At 35.9% G+C, this 21,382-nt stretch overlaps 2 protein-coding genes across 4 annotated transcripts; one reads left to right on the top strand and one right to left on the bottom strand.

Annotated features, from left to right (window-relative positions):
- Nucleotides 1-1,034: 1,034 nt before the first annotated feature.
- On the top strand, nt 1,035-3,062 carry LOC134668928 (RNA exonuclease 5). Its single transcript, XM_063526431.1, has 2 exons — nt 1,035-1,199; nt 1,275-3,062. The coding sequence occupies exons 1-2, from the start codon at nt 1,145-1,147 to the stop codon at nt 2,951-2,953; spliced, it is 1,734 nt and encodes a 577-aa protein (XP_063382501.1). The 5' UTR covers nt 1,035-1,144; the 3' UTR covers nt 2,954-3,062.
- Nucleotides 3,063-3,415: 353 nt separating this feature from the next.
- Nucleotides 3,416-18,294, bottom strand: LOC134668534 (uncharacterized). Of its 3 annotated transcripts, none has more exons than XM_063525981.1 (4): nt 17,892-18,294; nt 6,794-6,961; nt 5,042-5,291; nt 3,416-4,748 (listed from the first exon to the last, which is right to left on the bottom strand). In XM_063525981.1, exons 2-4 carry the CDS (start codon nt 6,924-6,926, stop codon nt 4,601-4,603), a joined length of 531 nt encoding a protein of 176 aa, XP_063382051.1. In that variant the 5' UTR covers nt 6,927-6,961; nt 17,892-18,294; the 3' UTR covers nt 3,416-4,600. The 3 variants fall into 3 exon arrangements, with proteins under 3 accessions (XP_063382051.1, XP_063382050.1, XP_063382049.1); XM_063525980.1 differs by lacking the exon at nt 17,892-18,294 and adding an exon at nt 7,941-8,284; XM_063525979.1 differs by lacking the exon at nt 17,892-18,294 and adding an exon at nt 7,941-8,281 and having other exon boundaries at nt 6,794-6,982.
- Between the last annotated feature and the right edge of the window lie 3,088 nt (nt 18,295-21,382).

Genomic DNA, 21,382 nt, shown 5'->3' with positions numbered 1-21,382 from the left:
ATTTACAGGGCACAAGAACTTTACTCGTATGCAATATCTGCTATCTAACTACAGAATACAGTGAAATGAAGTCAGTCGAGCGGCAAAATACCGCAAAAAAATCGCATGCAAGTTCTTGTTCCGCTTATAATAAATCAAGCTGATTGCAGACGCGGGTGTACCTTACAAAATATGTCTTTCCCGCTCTCACTTATAGCTGCGTCCTTAACGGACGTACGGCGGACCACTACACACGATCGAACAGGCCTCGGACCGGACCAAGGTAGCGATTCGGTTCAACCGTGAGGTTTACACCTACGCCTCGTATATGTAATCTGTGGTATTGGAATGCTGACATCAAGGGCCCAACCTTTTCTGTTCTCTTTCACGACGCAGCAACTAGTATCATTTCTCTCTCCTCGCTCTTTTAAAATGCCGTTTGTTAAAAAAGGACAACCATACTGTTGACAAGGTGGACTTCAAATCAAGTGTTGCCTTTCTTGATGCGCCCAGGCTGTGTATGTGTGCTCTTTTAGGGATGTGAAAAGTCGATTTTAATCATGTTATATATCGATAAACGCTACACAGCAGAACGAAATAGCGATTAATTGAAGCTTCAATATCTTCGTTAAACATTAACATAATTGAAATGCTAATGGATAATGAATATATTATAATATAATAATATAATTCAATTATTTCGGAACACCTATTTTAGGAGGTATTTATGTATTTTAATTAAATATCTGAACTTTCCCTTGCTTCCCTGCAGGGGCGTGACTATAAAATTGTGATCTGATAACCACAATAAAGAATAAAAGCGTTTTTGGTCATTTTAGGTATCGTTAAGCCTTTGAAGTTAAATTAAAATTGCAAGAAATGTCGATAGTTTATCGATATGACTTTATCGACATGGCTACAGCAACGTGGGCCGCTTTGTTAATCGTACACTAAACAAAAGTGGCAACAGTGACAGCTCGCTGAGACACCGTCTATATATATATTATGTCTATGGCTGACATTGCTGACATGACAGTGACAGTTGACACTGACAGCGTGAGCGCGTGTCGTGTTCTCTTGGTCTGAATGTTTACGATACGAATTATTATAAAATAAAGTACAGCTAAATATATTCTAAAGGCAATTTACATTGATTTCTTAAAAAATGGTAGACTGTCCAACACCTAAAAAACGACGTAAAGGGAACGTTAACAACCAACGTAAGTAATCACAGGCTAGTCTGAATTTGTTAAGAACTTTGTAAATGTTCTAAACTGATTTTTCTAACCTTTCAGAGCAAGATGTTTTAAGAAAAGAAACTCAAAATGGAACCGGTGACTCCGCCGTAGACGTAAATGAGAATAAACGGGCTCGTCCGAAGCATATGCCTAAGTTTAGGCTAAAAACTGCAGGTGAGACCTCTTCCCTGTCTACTCCTAGTAGCGAAAGAATCCCGTTGACTCTGACTGATATACAGTACGTGTTACTGCACTCATTGCTGGGGAATCTTAACTTGGCCCAACCACCCCGGTGGTATGTGCTTGACAAATGCAATAATATCAAACAAACGACATGTCTCGTTCTGGAGGGCATTTCTATACAGCATTGGGATAAATTACAAGATAAATTCCCTAAAACTAAAAAAATCTTTGAAGATTATGTGGAAGTCTTAACACCATCGGTGTATGGAGGCTCTCTGGTGCAAGAACTAGCATTAGTTCCTCTGTCAGAAAATGAAAAAGAAATTCTGATTCAAAAGTATGGAAGTATGAACTTGGCTCTAGAAGCAAGAAAAGACTTGATGATCATGATGAGGGCAGTGTTTCCCATCACTGGGGAAGTCAATGAGCCACTTGAAATCAGTTCAGAAGATAAATTCCCAAGAACACAATTAATGCTATCAGCATGGCAACTGATAGAGGAATCTTACCCTGTTCCTTTAAAAGGCAAGCTGGAGAGTGCTTACTCAGATTATGTCATGACAAAAGATAAATATATGCCAGTTACAGATAAATCACCCATGTTCGGTCTAGATTGTGAAATGTGCATTACCAATGCAGGCTCTGAGCTGACTCGAGTGTCCTTGGTAGATGAAAAGCACACTAAGATCTATGATTCTCTTGTAAAGCCATATAATGATATTACAGACTATTTAACAAGATACTCTGGGATAACAAAGAGCCTATTGAGTGATGTGACCAAGCGGCTTGAAGATGTCCAAAAGGATATCAGAGAATTGTTGCCAGCAGACGCAATATTAGTAGGACAATCCTTAAACTTAGATTTACATGCTTTGAGGATGATGCATCCATATGTAATAGATACTAGTGTAATCTTTAATTTTACTGGAGAAAGAACTCGCAAACCCAAGCTCAAAGCATTAGCAAGAGAATTTTTGAAACTAGATATCCAATCAGGTAAAAACGGCCATTGTTCTGTAGAAGACTCACTGGCATCACTCAAACTAGTACAGCTTAAACTTAGAAAAAATTTAGAATTTGGAGATGCTGTGCATACCAACAGGGAAAAATACAAAGAGAATTTCAAATTGGCAATTGCAAAAGAATATGCTTTATCCATATTTAACCATATGATAGAGCAAAAGAAAACTTCTTTAGTTGTCGGCTGTGACAACATAACAGGTGATTATCACACATACCTGACCCAAGCTAAAGAAAGTTTAAGTTCACAATTTAAAAAAGTTAAACCGAAAAGGGTTAAACTGAAAACTGTTGATGGGATTGATGAAGTGATTTCATCATTAACAGAATCTGTAAAGGAGTACAACTTCTCTATGGCGCATTTGAAACTAGACATAGATAGTGAAAATGAGAGTAAACAAATAGAGCACATAGATAACTGGATACAAACCGTGTGGAGCAGTCTGCCACATGCTGCGCTGTGTGCCGTGGTGTTTGGTGGGACCTCTGATGATAATGGACTTGCTATGATAAGGATCAAAAGTAGTTTGTAGCTTTTCTAATATGATAGTTAGATTAATCCTAATGAAAACATTTGATTTATGTCAATGAAACATGTATCTATGTACCAAAATATGGTATATGGTATTAAAACATTTGAAGAATTTCATTATTTAAAATTCTCTTCTAGGATAGATACCTTTTGAATGGAGACATTAGACTTTTTCTTTGTTCTACTACTTTTGACATGGCCCTTCGTTTTTCGACGGCAAGCCGAAAAATAAGAAAACAATGGTAAAAACATGTTCTGTTGGAAATTAACTCTAGTATTATTTAGTTCCTTAAAGGAAATGTGGCGTTTTCAAAATCAGTCTGTACAGACAGATACGTTATTTATATATACACCCTCAATCTATCCCATTTATACCTAGTATATATTTATAAAGTTCTTAATACGTAACAAGGTCCTTCTATATAAAAATAATTATTAGATAGGTAGAGTAAAACAGCCAGTATCGGAACGAGAACGTATATTAACCTTATCTTAACATCTTTCAAGTTCAAAACCTTTATATTTTTGGAACACTATAAGTAATACATAATTAGGACATAGAAATTTCTATAGCCAACTATGCATATGCAACAATATAGATTTAATTAAATTTTGATAAGGAGTCGTGATGTCAGCTAGGCAGAATTCAGCCAAAGATCTTTTTTAGGTATAAATGTCCTGTTAGAGGGCCCGGTAGACTGTGACTTTCCAGCCATTTGCCTTACGAGAAACGATCGAAGATATAGTTTAGAGCCCGTAACTGGTACCAACTTTTAGTTTGTTGTTGTGCATGGTATTAAATTGGGGTTCCAAAACTATTCCTTAAGTTGTATCCAGACGAGACAATTTTTCGCCAATCTGATGAAATTCTCCGATCGAACAGGGCCGTGCGGACCCAAATACCAATTTGATTCCACGATCACATCAGCAGGTGCGGACACAAAAATAATTTTCATAGTAGAATGCAAATTGGTGATTTAATTTGTGTACGTGTGGACGCTAGATGAGATTGACCAATTATTTTTCACCACACCAGCTCGGAAAGAATTACTTTGCACTTCAAAAACGAATAGCAAAGTTGCATTTTATCCACATGTGAGGCAAAGTAATCAAATGCAAATTTTGAGTTGTTTTCTTATGTTTGCTGGTAGAATTGACTTTTAAATGATGATTTAGGATGATAAATATTTAATAACATTCATTTGGTTTTGATTTGGTTTGATTTTGTTTGATATTTTACATTTAATATTTGCTTCGGGTTGGTGTGGTGAAAAATTTTGTGTTTCACTCGGGGGCAAATTTTGTTTAACCCTCGTGCTTTGAAACCCTCGCAACGCTCAAGATTCCATTTTTCGAACCGCTCGCTACGCTCGTGGTTCAATTTTGGAATCTTTCGCTTGCTCGGGTATCAATATTAGCACGAGCGGTTAAACAACAACTTTGCCCCCTTGTAAAACAAATAACTATTCCTGAACAAATCGACTGATTTCGTCAGTCCCGTCTGGATACTCCTTTAGACTGGCTAGAGTGACATCGTAAAACGCAGTACTAACTTAATTATCACTTGAATATATTATTGGTAGATTGAATTAGAGTTTAAGGTTGACGGAGTTAACCACCCTGAAGTCAACCAGCGCCTGAGCATTGTTCACTTTAAGGTGTAGATCTGTCCGGTAAGAGGGTCGACGGCGAGTGACGGCGGCAGCTCTGCCGCGATGTCCGCTAGCGCTTCCCAGCGCGTGGCCCGACTGCTCTCCGATTGACTCGGGCTGACCATTTCTTCTAAATGCTCGCAACTGGAAATAAATTTATATCTGTGTTAAATTTGTATAGGACAATAATATATCCGACGTTCCTTGTCGACTATTAGAACAGAACCAACTGTATACCGTAGGTATAGTTGAATTTTTTTAATCTGATCGTTTAGTTAGAACTATGAGATTTCATAGTCCTAAACGGTTAGCTTAATAAAATTATTATTTTATTATATTTTCGAGGTATTTTTATGCTCTGAAGGCTCATAATAGGAGAAAAAAAGTTACAACGTAGGTATAATTGTAATAAATTCGTAAGAACAATATATTCTTACTTTTTGTCTAGTTCTTCTGTAGTGTCCGCAGCGTCAACTTCTTCGCTGACCTCCGCGACCTCGGGGGCAGCTTCGGGCTCCTCGGGAGTATTCCTCGCACTCTCTGTGTTGTTATCTGAGTGCAACATCTCCACCACTTGCTCGACCACTTCTTCTAATTTTGGAGTGTGCTCTTTTTCTTCATGCATTAATCTAAAACTTTCATCCCAGCCGTTTTGGTTATCTATCCTAAAACTATCCGTTTGTACATCTAAAAAAGAAAAACATATATTAGTCAATAACATAACGACTTTTAAATTTTAATAAATACATTGTTATTGTCGGCGTCGGCCACTGCAAGACGATTGTAAGTCCCATACTCGATAGGGTTGCGTTGCGTTACTTTATTACTTATTACAGAGATCTAAATCCATATAAGATAAGAATCCATCTTTCCTTGGGCTTTTACCATAGTATCAGAGCAGGCCGCGTAGCCAAGATGTCAATCGCTTACGCTCCGTAGCGATCGAAACGCAACTGTCACTGTCGCACTAATATGGAAGAGTGATAGAGAGACATAACGCTTTTCGTTGTCGAAGCGATAGCGATTGTAACCTTGGCTAGGCCGGCAGTTCTTGTTGTATTGTACAGCCATCTACTAATAATTTCTTACACAACAAAGAGAACGATTGCAGAGCCCAATGCAATGCTACAGCTCAACCAAACACCAGGGAAAATGTGGCAAATTTAATTCAAACGAAAATAAATTACGGCGAAGAAAAAATGTAAGTACTTAGGGTAAAAAGTGTAAAAACAGATACCTACCGTAAGTCAACCTAGTCCCGGTTCGCAAGCGTTAGGCAAATTTGCATATAATTGTTCAGCTCTTTCTCTGCTGTGTTTATGGTGGCGAAGTTTAAAAATATACCGTCACGTCATACCGAAATAAAATTAATGAAATAAAACAAGTGCGAAGGCTAGACGTAGTCAGGTTAACGAGGTCGTGAAAATATTCAAGCGTTATGTGATAAACACAAGAAATTGACGCGACATGAAGGTAAGGTAAGGTAGTTTAAGGAGCTCTTGATGTATGACTATATATCTACATAGGTACCTACATATACCTACTATCTGGTAGGTATACTATGTCAGGCATAGATAGCAGTTAAGCATAATATACTTACCAAGATGTTGTAGTATGTCAAATCTACAAGCTATACCTACCGCGTGTAGCGTGCCAATGTGCCTAAATACATTTAATAATACACTTAAAAATAATTTGACCTAATGCTTAATGGAGAAGAAAGCGAGCTATCGCGAAAGATCGCTGTTCGTAGAATTCGTGCCCCTTGCAATATTAAATGCCTGTAATATTTTAACAAGTAAGCGGTAGTTCCTATACCTTGAACGGATTTCGTGCTCGTGGCTTATAGTAAGGAACTTATAGGTAGGTATTCAGGTAGAATGTTGTTGCCACCAATTAATGCCATCAAATTAGTTCTCATCTCGAACACCGATCTGGGGCGTTATTCGGTATTGGAATTAGATTAGAATCGTATCCCGATTGTTCTGTTTATGAATTTGGAACCTTTTTCTAACTTGTGTTTATAATTTATCGAACTTCTCAAAGTTTGTCTAAAGCCTCTTTAAAGTCAAAATTATTACAATTTTTTGCAATAGAGGCAAGGTATAACCCAATACCTACCTAAATTTTGCTAGACATCTAGCCTGTGGCAACTTAAGATAGCACCTAATTACCTAATTACAACTCACCTTTATCTATTCGCTGACTTGCAGTATCTAATATAGATTTGCCGGTTCGAGACAATAGTATTGATTCATCTAAATTATCACACATATTAGGAAGCACCTTATTTTCAATAATGGCTCGTGTTCGGGATTCCATTTTCTTTAAATCCTCCGTTGGCTTTTCTTCTTCGTCTGCAAATGATATATTTCTTACTGAAAAACGAAATGATAAGTAAGTATATATAATGAAAACATATCTTCATTACATACTTATTTTAACTTTTATATCTTACGTTCTCACTACGTGGTACGCCTTTGCTACAAAACGGGTAATAGCTACTTGCTACGGCGTAGCGCTACGAGATTAGCTTAGGTTCCTATTATGTAGTAGGTATTATTAGATTTATTAGTAGTAGTATAAATGGGTACCTAATTATATAAAACTCAAATGTTATAATTTCCTTACGCGCAATCAAGGGCAAACTCATAAAGAAATAACTAAGGTAGCTAATCAAGTACCTAATCAGATATTAGATATGTAAATACAGAACTACAGGACGTAATAAAAAAGTAGTGGAAAGGGCCAATTTCATTTAATATTGCTATAATTAGCAACTCAAGAGCGACAAAACACATTGATTACGAAAACAAACAAAGAACACCATTCAAGGGCTTATTTTATTAAATTAGGCACTTACCTACTACTTACTACGTTCACGTACTAGTATTTAATGTATTATTTTATTTAAAAGTAGGTAAATTTTATTTAAGTTTTAATATTCTACTTTTAGTGTTTTATTTTAAGATTAGTATTATTTATTTTTAGTTCTAGATTGTAAGTTTTTATAGTTTGCTTATTTATTGGATATACTCGTAGGTAGGTGTTACAATTTGTAATTTACTAGTTTAATTAAATTTAAGAACCTAGTCTACAAGAAATATTTAAACACTGATTATAATTTATAATAACCGAGAAAAGTCCTTAATTAACAAATTAAGTATACTAATTTCTTAAAAAGTATTTATAAATTATTAATTAAGTAGCTTACATTTCTTTTCTGCTACTGTAAACCCTATTTTAGCTTTGATATTCAATACAAATGGATTGAGACTTTCTTCTCAAAGGTCAACCAAAAAAAAACAAACAAAAATAGAACGTCCAAACGCAAACCTGTGGCATTCGGTGGAGCCATACTTGGAGCGCTGCTCGTGCAGCCCATGTTTCATGGGTCCAGAGCTAGCCGGCATCCATACGTAAAGTTGTTTCTGTATTTTACACTCGAAGACTGCCAAAGTTTGGTGACAATCGGCGAACCTGTGGTTCGCGACCGCTGGGGCGGGTGGCGCGGCACTGCCGAGCACCGAGCACCCAGCTCGACTGCGCGCCCTGAGATCGTATCGTACCTAACTGCCTATTATGGGAGGAGGGAGCCCACTCAACTGACCTCGCACCCCCATCGCGTTTTTCCAATTAAACCAACGTAATACATTCCTTTACTTTGACGCGCATATTTAGCGAGACCTTTGCTTCCACGAGTGGTATTTCAATGTGAAGGCTTACGTGATGAACTTATTCATAAATAGTGACGTCGAATGCCTATTGTCCCCGCTTCTAAGAAAGTTTAACACCCCAACTGCCTAAAAATATTTCTACCTCCAATTATAGGGAACTACTTCTACACATTTCAAGTAGAGCGCATTGTGATACCTCTTTACCCCTAAAGATACAAAGCGTCTATTTGAGTTTGCTTTTAACTGAACCTCTGCAAAATGAATACTATGTAGGTAGGTAGCCGGATAAAAATTTTGCACCCTCAAATTTTGCACTTTCCATTCTTTACCTGGGGCTCTTGGTACTTACGCTGTCAGGCAAGTGTTATTTAAACGTCAAACTTCTATGAAAGTAAGGTGTTTAAATAACACTTTGCACAGTCGGCTATCAAAATCGCTGCCATCTAAGCTTGGTCTAACTCTATCCACACTTAATAATATGCCTTTGACATCATTGTAGTGTAAAAATAAAACGAAAAGGCGCCTATTAAGTACAAAAAAATCTTGCGTTTTGATTAATAGATCAGCAGATTATTTATGATCTTACAAACCAAGTTGTAATTAAAGGCTGGTCAAATGAAAGCTCTTTGTTCTCAAACTATGTACAAAACGGGTGTGAGTACACGCAACAGTTACCTCGAGTTGATAAATGCCGCCCCCGCCCGTACGACCGCCCTATACTCGAATTGTTCGGGAGCATTCGACTCGGAAGACCAGCATAAATGTACCTGTTTACTTTTTTAGTTTAGTTTCTTGAACTGCCGGCCTAGCCAAGGTTACAATCGCTATCGCTTCGACAACGAAAACCATTATGTCTCTCTATCACACTTCCATATTAGTGCGACAGTGACAGTTGCGTTTCGATCGCTACGGAGCGTAAGCGATCGGCATCTTGGCTACGCGGCCTGCCGGCCTAGCCAAGGTTACAATCGCTATCGCTTCGACAACGAAAAGCATTATGTCTCTCTATCACTCTTCCATATTAGTGCGATAGTGACAGTTGCGTTTCGATCGCTACGGAGCGTAAGCGATCGTCGTCTTGGCTACGCGGCCTGGTTCCTCTGAATGGCCCGCTCAAAGTTGGTAGGGAACAACACACCGAAGCCGCCCGCTGTTCTCTTTTCGCGGCCATACTGTTGCTATTCTAAATCCGTTTTTAAATAGCACAATACCCATTTAGGATTAAACTTTTGTTATTTTAACGCGACTCTGATGTGACCATGGCACGCGTCCGGAAATGCAACATTGTTATTTTGTAAGCAAACATGAACTAAAAAGCCTGCACAGCGCGAGGCTACCGTTTAATCTCCATACGATTAAAACTATTAAGCATTGCCCTACGAATGTGTGCTTAAGAAAGAGTAATTTACTTTCGCAGTTAATTAATGTAACATACTAATACAATTTAGCCTGACTTTGCATAACGAGCGCGATTGTAGGCTGCTTTAGCATAAATTGTTCTTATCTAGAAAAGCAGCTAGGTGTTGTGGTGGGTATGGACATCGGAATGTTAATAGCCAGTACTGCCGCGAGTTGCAAGAACCTTGGCCTCTGTCAACTAATTGAACGTTCAACTGGGCATTAAGCTTTAGAACTAAGTATGGGGCGAAACTCCTTTTATGTCTGATGAATATACTTACACCTTAGATGTAAGTACCTAGAGCTGGAGATATGGATAGAACGAAGATCGACTTTCGGACCAATGTCTCCATTCTCAAAGAACTCCTGTATCACGCAGCGCCTAATTACTCTTGCCACTGAACGTCTGAACTGATAGGACCAAAAGCGCCAGAAATAAGCACCCGACACTGCCAATAACAACGATATTCTGCAAAGAGTAGCTAGGGGCCAAATTCGACATGTACAACTGTCAGATTTCGCATCCACGTCAAATCAACTGTTGATTTTATCGCATACTCGGTGTTGATTCCATCAACGGTGGATAATATCATTTGGTACAACCAAAACTCCACTCTAAACTAAGGGTGGTTCGGTTTGGTTTGCTTGTCACCCTAACTGTGGATTTTTAATGTCAAATTTTGACATTGTACGTATTCGAGAACTTATGATTTTTCCCACATCAACGGGAGATCAACACGATACGTCAAACGTCGCTTGTCGAATCTAGGGGTCTAGGTGTATAACGGCTGAGAAAAGATGAAAATCCCCAGATTGGTAATAAAAGAGCCTTTACTAGGGCAGTGTCCCTAAAGTGTATAAACTAAAAAATTGCTACTTAATTTACTGACTGAATGACTGACATTATTGTGTTCCGAATTGCAATTTCGGCATCTTCGGTTAAAATTATTTAAATACTTAACTACCTATAAATTGCAAAAAATGATAAGTATGTTTATAACTATTGTATCGAACCCAGAAGTGACATATTTCAGATGCATTTAAAGCCCCCTCCAGACTATGCGCGTGAATCGCGGGCGAAGCCGCGAACGCGAATGTGGAGTCGATTTTCGCAGACAGCGAAATCGACTCCACACTCGCGTTCGCGGCTTCGCCCGCGATTCACGCGTATAGTCTGGAGGGGGCTTATGAGCATGAGGCATGCATCTTCAGGGGATCCGAGTGCTGTGACTGTGACTATCAGGAGTGCGTCGCACCTCGCACAATATTAAAATAATATTTTTCGTTTGAAATAATATACCTATCGTGCTGAATATTAATATATCAGCTATTGTGATCTCTATATAAGCCCTACTTTTCCTTATCATAAACAAACAAAAGAGTCGAGACGGTATAAATTTATTCAAAGTTACCGGCAATTAATATGAGGCATTGTAGGTACTTCTTAGGCTCTAGGCACCTAATCAAGTCCACGCACATTTGCGTTTGGGTCTACAACCTGGAGAGGGTTAGTGGCATCGACGTTAATTGAAAGTTTTCCCCAGGGTTAGAAGGGAAAAAAGTAAGTAGTATAAAGTAGAAAATGTGGACAAGGGCTGATTTGAAAGTTCCTAGCTTTTCCGGCGTTACACATGCGATTTAAATAATAAAAATTTAATACCCTCTTGTACCTAAGACCCCTAAGAGATCGCCAAAACAATATAAAAATTAGCTCTAACAGTAAGTACAATGTCTTTTACCTTAGTATACAACATCTTATTTATTACACCAGAAGGACGCTAGTAAAAAATTATTGCAAAGCTTACAGGGTACCTTAAATTTTATTTATCTGACGTGTAGATCGTAATTTACATTAGGTATGTGCGGAGCTACTGGGCAGGTTTAGGACCACTATGTATTTCACTATTGCGATTATAAAAGTTTTTCGGTCTAAGCTGCGAATACACACAATTCATTTTTTTTAACAAATCTCGTTCCACAAAGTTGAAAGACTAGTACATTGTAGGAGAGGACGGAAAACCGCTAAAAGATGGACGAGTGAGTTCGAGGGCCGACACGTTAGTAGGGCCCTCGAATAATACGAGTTCATCTTTAGCGTTTCCGGCCGATCCTACAATGTACTAGTCTTTCAACTTTGTGGAACGAGATTTGTTAAAAAAAATGAATAGTGCTTTTCACGACTACTGCGAGGAAATAAGAAAACATTTACATAACTATAAGTACTAGCCCGCGATTGCTCTGGTAGCAAATTACTAGCCACTGCCTGTACTGTCTCTTGAATTTCGGTAGGCGTCAGCGTAAGAATATCATTTTCTTCACTAGAAGAACTCATTTTTATAGCGAGCGTAGATACGCGTTTCTTATATTTTTTAGTCAAACACAATATACACTATCCAATTCAGTAAGTATTTTCAGATCCCGCCTTTTTTACTTTTTTTACCACTTTTAAGAGGCGTTTTTCTGTTATTTGCTTCAAACCGACTATAAAATTAGAAGCGTTTTTGCTAAAAAAACCACAAACAGCTACAAAAGTCAAAAACGCCTTAAGTGTGAACTGAATGGGATTCTTTGGCGGGAATTTAAAAAAGTAGTCGGAAAATTTTCGCTCCAACTTTTAAAATTGTTATTTATTAGTTTAAACTAACTTAACTTGTATATATTTAATGTTAAAAGTTGTAAATAATTATAGTTAGTGTTCTAACAATGACAGTTAACGAGGGGGGCGGGGAAAACCCGCCCACCCTCAAGCGCTCCAAAACCGACGGCCAAGGCGGCACGGACGATGGCGGCGGGGGTGAGCAATCTACTAGTGCTTATTTACCGTACTTTAAACCGGACTACAAAAGACTATACCCGGAAAACTCGGGAAAACTAGAATTTAAAGTTTTTGTCGAGCATGTGGACGCAAAGGACAGATTGGGAAATAAAAGTCCAATATTTCTCAACCACATATTCACAAATGGCATAAAAGGTGTAACGGCTATACAACGCGTAAACGCTAACAAAATTGCAGTCATTTTCAAGCAGTATAATACGGCAAACAATTTTCTCAACAACACTGCATTTTTGACGCAAAATAACATGAAGGCGTACATACCGGCGACCCAAATCGAAAAAACTGGGATAATCAGATTTGTGCCAGTCAATATCTCAAACAAAGATTTATACTCGAAGTTGAGCTCTATTTATGAGATCATTGCGGTCCGCCGCTTCACGAAAAAAGTCGGGCAGGATCGCGTTCCCTTACAGACAGTGAGCATTACGTTCTTGTCGCATGTACTACCGGACAATGTACAGTACGATTTATTCTCGTACAGAGTATTTGAATATGTGCCTCCACTACTGCAGTGTTTCAAATGCTTTAAATTTAATCATGCAGCTAAAGTATGTAACGGAAAACAGCGTTGCTCCATTTGCTCGGGCGACCACTTTTATAAGGAGTGTGACAGACCGAATGAGTTGTGTTGTGCCAATTGTAGCGGCCCCCACTTGGCAATTTCAAAAGCTTGTCCTGTAAAACTTAAAAAAATAATGGAAAAGAAGACAAACATCACATATGCTTCTAAGGCTGACACGAGAAAAGTCGAGTATCCGGCGTTACCTGACAAAAACAAAATTGTAAGACCAGAAAAAACAACTAAAACACAATCCCAAAAAATTGCTCTTTCTACACCAGCAGAAACACCGAAATTTGACATTAAAAAAGAATTACTACACAATACAGATTTAATGAATGCACTGGTTAGCACTCTCATAGAATTAGCCAACAAGACTGATTCCAACCCCATCACTAATAATTCTATTAAAGATATGCTTATTAAAAACATTAAATAATGGACCCTACATACATTCGTATTGCTCAATTCAATATTCAATCTATATCAAATAAAAAACCGTTGCTAATTAACTTTTTAAAACTAAATAATATTGATGTTTGTCTTCTTAATGAAACCTGGTTAAAACCAACTACTGCTTTTAGAATACCTAATTATAATATTTACTGCAAATATGGTAAAAATGGACATGGCGGAGTTGCTATACTTGTTAAAAATATATATAAACATACTTTTATACAGACTAACTTTTATGAAAGTATTCAAAATGTAGCAATCTCAATTGTGACTGACAGAGGGCCTCTATCAGTTTTATGTGTGTACTGTCCTCCAAACCGTCCACACATAAGACTAAATAGACTTAAAAATATAATTGAGAAATTACCAACACCTATAATAATATCAGGAGACTTCAATGCACATCATACAGCGTTTGGTTGCGCTACTAACCAATCTCGAGGTAACACCCTGTTCGATATTATAAGTGACTTAGACTTATGTATCTTAAATGACGGAAACCCAACTACAGTTACTTACCCCAATAGAAATCCTTCAGCGATCGACGTTAGCTTGTGCAGTGCCAGTATAGCACCTCTGTGCGAGTGGCAAGTCCACGATGACCCTATGGGCAGCTATCACTACCCTACTATATTCAGTATATTGACCTCTATTGAAAAATATCAAATAAGTGATCCAATAGATAAATTTATATATACTAAAGCCGACTGGAATAAATATAAAGAGCTTTCAGAAGAGGTATTCTCGAATTTTCCTTTTAATGAGAATGATCCTATACAATTATATGACAAATTTAGTTCTGAACTCCACCTATTAAAAATACAATGTATCCCAAAACTCACTAAAAATACAAACTTTATAAGCAGACCACCGGTTCCTTGGTGGAATAAAAAATGTGAGGATAGTGTCATTAAAGCCTACGAGGCATTAAAATATTACAGGGCGAATCCATCTATAGAAAACTATATTACGTACAAGAGACTTGTTGCTCTTAAAAAACGCACTATAGCAGAGGAAAGAACTAGTAGTTGGCGTAGTTTTTGTGCTTCTTTAAATCGATGTACACCTATTGGGTTAATATGGAACAATATTAAACGTTTTAAGGGATTAAAATCTAAGCAGATAATTAAAAATGATGAATTTATAAAACCATTTATAACTAAACTAACCCAAGGTTGTAGTAACGATCCTAGCTCTATAGAAAGTTTATTTGAAAGTAACAATGATAATAATGAGTCTAAGTACCTTATTGAACCTTTTACTTGGGAGGAATTCATTGTAAGTCTGCAATCTAGGAAAAATACTACCCCAGGCTTAGATGATATACCATACCTGCTTATAAAGAAGCTGCATGTTAATGGTCAAAAAGTTTTGCTAAGAATTATGAATTTACTTTGGATACATGGCAAAATACCTCAATCTTGGAAAACACAATGTGTAATACCTATTTTGAAACCAGACAAACCTCCTAGTGAGGCTAATTCCTATAGACCAATTTCTCTATCATCATGTATTGGTAAGGTTTTTGAGAATATGATAAAGACTAGACTTGATTGGTATGTCGAGGCAAATAACATATTACCTCCATTTCAAAACGGCTTTCGACGAGGTAGAAGCTGTTCTGACAGCTTCATATCTCTTATATCGGATTTAAAATTAGCCAACTATAACAAGTCACATGCTGTTTGTATATTTTTAGATGTACAAGGAGCATTTGACAATGTTGATCCTACAATACTTGTAAAAGTTTTGTCTAATATTAATATCCCTGGGAAATTATGCAAATGGATATTTAATTTTTTAGATGATAGAGAGCTATATGTTAAATTTAATAACATATTACATGGACCACGACAAGTTTTTAAAGGCACAATGCAAGGAGCAACGCTGTCTCCTCTACTGTATAATTTGTATACTAGTGAGATAAACTCATTTGTAAATAGTTGTAATGTTAATATACTGCAATTTGCAGATGATCTTGTAATATATTCTATTAATTCTAATTTAGATGTAGCTAAAGCTCACATTAATAATGCGCTAAATGAACTTCATGTTTATTACAATAATTATTTACACTTAAAGATAAATCCTGACAAAAGCAAGTTATTAATATTGAGCAAGGATGCAACACCTGTAAATATTGTATATAATAATGAGATTATTAGAGAAGTTCCTTCTCATAAGTTTCTAGGCGTAGTTATAGATAATCATTTAAATTTTGACCTACACGCTAAGCACATAATTTCTAATTCTGTTAAAGGTTTAAATGTTATGAGATGTCTTGCCGGTATATCGTGGGGTGCCGACCCTAAAGTACTGTCCTTACTGTACAAAACCCTAGTCAGAAGTCACTTTGATTATAGTTTTCTTGTACATATGAATACTGATCATACACATAAGTTACAAATAATTCAAAATAAGGCAATGAGAATAATATCGGGGGCAATGTGTTCAACCCCAATAAGAGCAATGGAAGTAGAGACTAAAACAATGCCTTTACCTGTCAGATGGGTGTTGTTAGCTTATAGATATTTAATTAAGATATATGCTAAAAATAATCAAAGTATAATAAGAAGAATAAAGAGTCATCCCAGAATTCCTAAGTTAACAGCATTACTCTTACAGGTGGAAGCTAAGTTTAGTAATGTATATAAAAATGAAATTTGGCCATGTTATGAAGACAGCTTTAATAGTAAACTTTTAAACATTACAGTATGCACAAAATCGATCAATAATAATACTGATTTCCTACATTTCTTGTCACAAATTCCCAATTATTACAAATTATACACAGATGGTAGTAAAGCAGAGTCTCATGTTCGAAGTGCAGTGTATGATCCTCAGACTAAATTTGTACAAAGCTTTAGGTTGCATGATTTATGTTCCATATTTACGGCTGAAGCATATGCTGTATTTGAAGCCCTGAAAGTTATAATAAGAGTGTCAGAATATAAGCATTTCTTTATTTTTACTGATTCACTTAGCTTAATTTATGGATTACAGAATAATCAATTGCATTATAAAGATAATTTTATTTTGTACAAAATTAAAAATATGTTATTACAATTGAAAAATAATAATGTAAATATTAATTTTATGTGGATTCCATCCCATACTGGTATAACAGGGAATGAAGTTGCAGACAAAGCTGCTTATTTAGGTATTAACGAATTAGATGTAAGATGTAGTACTAGAATTCCACTAACTGATTGTCAAGCTTCTGTTAAGACTGTTGTTGCTAAGATGTGGATAGATTTATGGACCAAAGATAGAGAGACAAAAGGAAGATGGTACGCTAGTATTCAAACCGACTTACCTGGAAAGCCTTGGTATGAGAAGATAAAGATGGGAAGTCGTAGCTTTATTACCACCATCAATAGATTGAGGTTTGGTCACAACTGTGCACCAGCGCACTTAGCCAGATTTTCGATTATAGCCGATGGTACATGTCCTCACTGCCAGAATGGTAGCGTTGCAGATGTTGAACACCTTATATTTAGATGCCAAGTGTTTGCGTTTGAAAGACTCATCCTTGCAAGTGAATTAAGTGAAGTGTTTGATAATAATGTCCCCCGCCGCCTCACCGATATTCTTAAAAACGTTGACAGTTACGTTCCATTATACAAGTATATAAAAACAACAGTGTTGAAGATATAAAGTGAAGTGTGTTGTAATAAAATTATTAGTGCATTCTTTGCCATTTAACTCTTTAAAATGAAGTGTTCTAAAAATAGCAAAATAAAGACTTGGCTTAAAGGACTCGCATCCAGGCCATAATTGTTTAAAAAAAAAAAAAAATGAACTGAATGGATAATTGTTAAAAAAAAATGAAGTGAATGGTTTTGTCATTTCTTTTTTTTAAACAAGAAATTGGTTCTATAAATAACCTAATTTTATTTTTGAAGGAAAAAGTTGCGCAAAAAAAGACCTTTTATTGTTTTTTAGTTTTTAATGATACTCATTGCTGTAGCGAACTGTCACCAATGACAGATGATGATAACAAAACAATGAAACATTGTAGTAGTGGTGGTTCAGGTGCTACAGCTATTGCCTACTTTCCAGCTTGGTTTTAGACCATCTATTGCTACATTTCCGAACAGTGGCGTGAAAAGTAACTTTGTATGCGTCCCATACATACCTATATAGATACCACATTTTTGTTTTGATTGTCAGAACAAAATATGAGTTTTTTTTTCCAAAGTAGTGTTACTGTTATCTTAACTCTCTTATAATCTACTTACTTATGTATTTGATTTTTACTAGGTATATACGACGAATAAGGCCACACGAATGGTAGCGTGGTTGTAATCGTGCTTAGGTATGCTGTAGCCAGCTTTTATGATAGGATTAAACGAACTTACCTGAAGTGAAGTTCAATCCTGATTATATGAAGCATTTGGTCCTGAATAATTAACAATGTAGTACATCTCGCTTGCTTGCCATTCGACGCGAATTTAGAGCCGCCATAAAAGAAAAAATCACCAACTGTCAAGATGACACTTCATATAGTTTAGAGCATACATACACTGATTGGGAAGTAACCATGGATTCATGGTTACTTGAGGAGGGTGGGGGTACCCCTTATTCAGGACCAAATGCTTCATATAATCAGGATTGAACTTCACTTCAGGTAAGTTCGTTTAATCCTATCATTATATTCGCATTTGGTCCTGAATAATTAACAATGTAGATGTTTAGAGAAGGGAATTAAATAATTTGTAAAAACCAAATATCTCAAAAAACTACCCAAAAACAAGCACTTGTATTTTTGGCAAGGATGTATATATATATATATATATATATATATATATATATTCTAAATATCTATCACGGATACCTATCTGTATATATCAGCAAAGGTATACTAAACATAAGTTGTCATGAGAAATCTTAAAGTAGATCAATGTTAAAATAAAAATTCTCCCTCCTATAACATAAGAATTATGAACAATAAAATTAGTCTGAACTAATCATGCTATTTTAATAGGTAAGTAAATAAGAGAGAATCAGAGATTTGTGTACAAAATTTTGAACATGTAAAGAAACCTAATAAATATCTAACAAAAGTAGCAGACTGATTATCTGGAGCCTCCCTTCGTTATAAAACATTATATTCACTGGTGAGACCTGCCCTTATGATCTTTACCTTAAGCAATGTGAGACATGATAATTCCAATATGTAAAAATAGAAGAAAATAATTAGAATATGTAAAAATAGAATAGAAGAAAATATAGAAATATTATTACTCCCTCTTTTAGTACTAAGCAGCATCTAAGTAATGTACCTATATTATGGTACTTATATAAATATAAAACCTCCATAAAAGAAAGAAGACATGTGAATGGTTACTATTTACATTAATACTTTCTTGTTACTTGTCTAAGATACGTAAGACAAGATTTTAAGATATTTTGATGCCATATTTCTTTCTTATATTGTATTCGTTTATTCCAATCAATACGTATATCATTTCCTTCCTTTACTTTATTTATTCATAAACAAATGTGTCTGAATACTCATATTTCTATCTCAGGTCTTTAAAGAGTACTTATTGCTATTCTAAATAAACATAAAGAGAATTGTACTATTTGTTGAAATATGAAGTATCTAGGCCTGTAATCTTAGTTTCAAAATCTCAAGTTTTTTATTCGTGTCATACACCCTCAAAATTAAATAGATTCGCATTGCTTCTCATGTATGCAATTAAGCGTAATTAATTGCATGTCCATATTGTAAAATCCGGATACAACTCTTCTTTCCCCGGTTGTAGTATCTTGAGACATGTATGGAGTTGTTTCAACTTATTATAGTAAATTTGTTACTACATGGTGACTTATCACTAGATAGTTTATGTTGGAAGGGATTTAAGTACCCTTATTTAAAAAGTTGTTAAGTGTAACCACTTAACTAAGCTAACTAAGTAGTCAATTTCTAACTATGCTAAAAGGGTATTACCATTTATATAGCCTACACTTAAAACACAATAAATCGCTTTCTTAGCTACAACAAGTTTCACTTTGTATTATATTTTAATATTTTATTTCATCATCATCATCATATCAACCAGAGGACGTCCACTGCTGGACATAGGCATAGGGAATATTTTATTTATTTATTATAAAAGTCTAGAGGTAAGTACTTATATATAAAGATGATCCTGTTGGGTATCATTCTTTCAATTATTTGTTCTAGTATTTCTCAACCACTACATAATCTAATAAAATAATCAATTTGAACCAAACAACATGTAATTAGGTCAAATAATGTAAAACATTTATTTAGGACTGTGTGACATTATAACCACACATACATATGTGGATCGGTCTGTGACGTTTCGTGCACTATCCCATAATAAAAACCACAAATCACTTACAACATGTGCATCCACCTCGAGAATTCTAAATAGGTACTAAGAATAACAGGAAATGACATAGTTATGAGTTATTAATTATGGATCGACAGTTTGTCTCGAATGCTCTGTTAAGTGACCAAAAATATCTTCAACAATCAGTTTGGACAGTCGTAAGACTGCTGAGAGGTGTCCCTATCTATCCACTTTCTGTTGAATCTTTACTGATCATATTCGTACAGAGAGTATAAAGAAAAGCATATAAATGCAACAAAATGATCTGTTGTAAATTTTATTATACTTGTGAAATTGTTTCAATTCACTACTGATTATTTATACAATTATAATTGATTAATTACATCATTAGAGATAAAAGAAAAATATCTATTGCTCATTATGGCATAAAATGGGCATAAAGCATAATTTTACTTTCGGAACCCAATCCTTCTTACATTTCAGCTCTGCTATCGATAATCATCTCCGATGGACCTGACCCATTATCATTACCATTGGCCCCCCAACCATTCAAAGTAATTTTACAGTACCAAGAGGTATCAAACATTCAAACACAAGTATAAATAAATACCTAAGTAATAATATTATTTCATTTTATGTTTTGGCCTTAAAGTTAGCTAAGACCGTTACTGTTTTAAAATCTCAAGGATTCCGCTATAGATTTGGTAGATAAAGCTTTCTCTTGGCCCTTTAAAAATCAAATTAAACAAGGTAATGGGGACACTAATGTTCAAAAGTTGGGAAATGTAATATTAAATATAACTATTACCTTCGATAAAAATTAATTTACTAGCAGTATGCGACAGGTGCGTGCCGGCGCGCAAACAGAATATGGAGTGTCATCTTGACAGTTGGTGATTTTTTCTTTTATGGCGGCTCTAAATTCGCGTCGAATGGCAAGCAAGCGAGATGTACTACATTGTTAATTATTCAGGACCAAATGCGAATATAATGTTCAGATTTTTGGCATTACATATTTATTTACGTTTTTTACAGAGTGAGTAAACTCACGTATTTTTAGTTACTCGCGCGTAAATAATTAGGTACTATGATTAATTTTGCCAAATGAAATGATGCCACTAGGATGACTATTGACTGGGATCAACTTCAGCGGGTACTTACGACTAACGACTTAACGAGGCAGGACAAACGGACGTCATTTAGGGAAAACAATCCACAAAAATCTGTAAGTATAGATGGTCAAGCAAATCTTGCCAGTAGAAAAAGGCGCGAAATTCTAATTTTCTATGAGACTATATCCCTTCCCTACATTTTTCAAATTTGCCGCCTTTTTCTTCTGACAAGATCTGTTTAACCAACTATAAATAGAATTTTAAAATTCTGTCAAATAAAGGTCATTCAGTTAAATGACAAATTTTAAAGGATGGATTATTTTCGTAGTCCAAACGAGAGTTCCTTCCGGGTGGTTGTAGTCAACGCAGATCATCCTAATTAGGGTTCTCTCTCTCTCTCTCTCATCTTAGCGT

The sequence above is a fragment of the Cydia fagiglandana genome, chromosome 11 (genome assembly GCF_963556715.1).
Source record: "Cydia fagiglandana chromosome 11, ilCydFagi1.1, whole genome shotgun sequence".
Classification (NCBI taxonomy): Eukaryota; Metazoa; Arthropoda; class Insecta; order Lepidoptera; family Tortricidae; genus Cydia; species Cydia fagiglandana.
Note: the sequence above shows the minus strand (reverse complement) of the source record. Positions and strands in the feature narration are given on the sequence as shown.

Excerpts from the sequence above, each read along its gene's own strand:
- LOC134668534 (XM_063525979.1), bottom strand. The coding sequence starts at position 7,989 with ATGGGCTGCACGAGCAGCGCTCCAAGTATGGCTCCACCGAATGCCACA. Across the intron at positions 5,292-6,793 it reads AAGTCAGCGAATAGATAAAG|ATGTACAAACGGATAGTTTT; the intron begins GTGAGTTGTAAT and ends TTTCTTTTTTAG. Across the intron at positions 4,749-5,041 it reads ACAGAAGAACTAGACAAAAA|TTGCGAGCATTTAGAAGAAA; the intron begins GTAAGAATATAT and ends ATTTATTTCCAG.
- LOC134668928 (XM_063526431.1), top strand. The coding sequence starts at position 1,145 with ATGGTAGACTGTCCAACACCTAAAAAACGACGTAAAGGGAACGTTAAC. Across the intron at positions 1,200-1,274 it reads AGGGAACGTTAACAACCAAC|AGCAAGATGTTTTAAGAAAA; the intron begins GTAAGTAATCAC and ends CTAACCTTTCAG.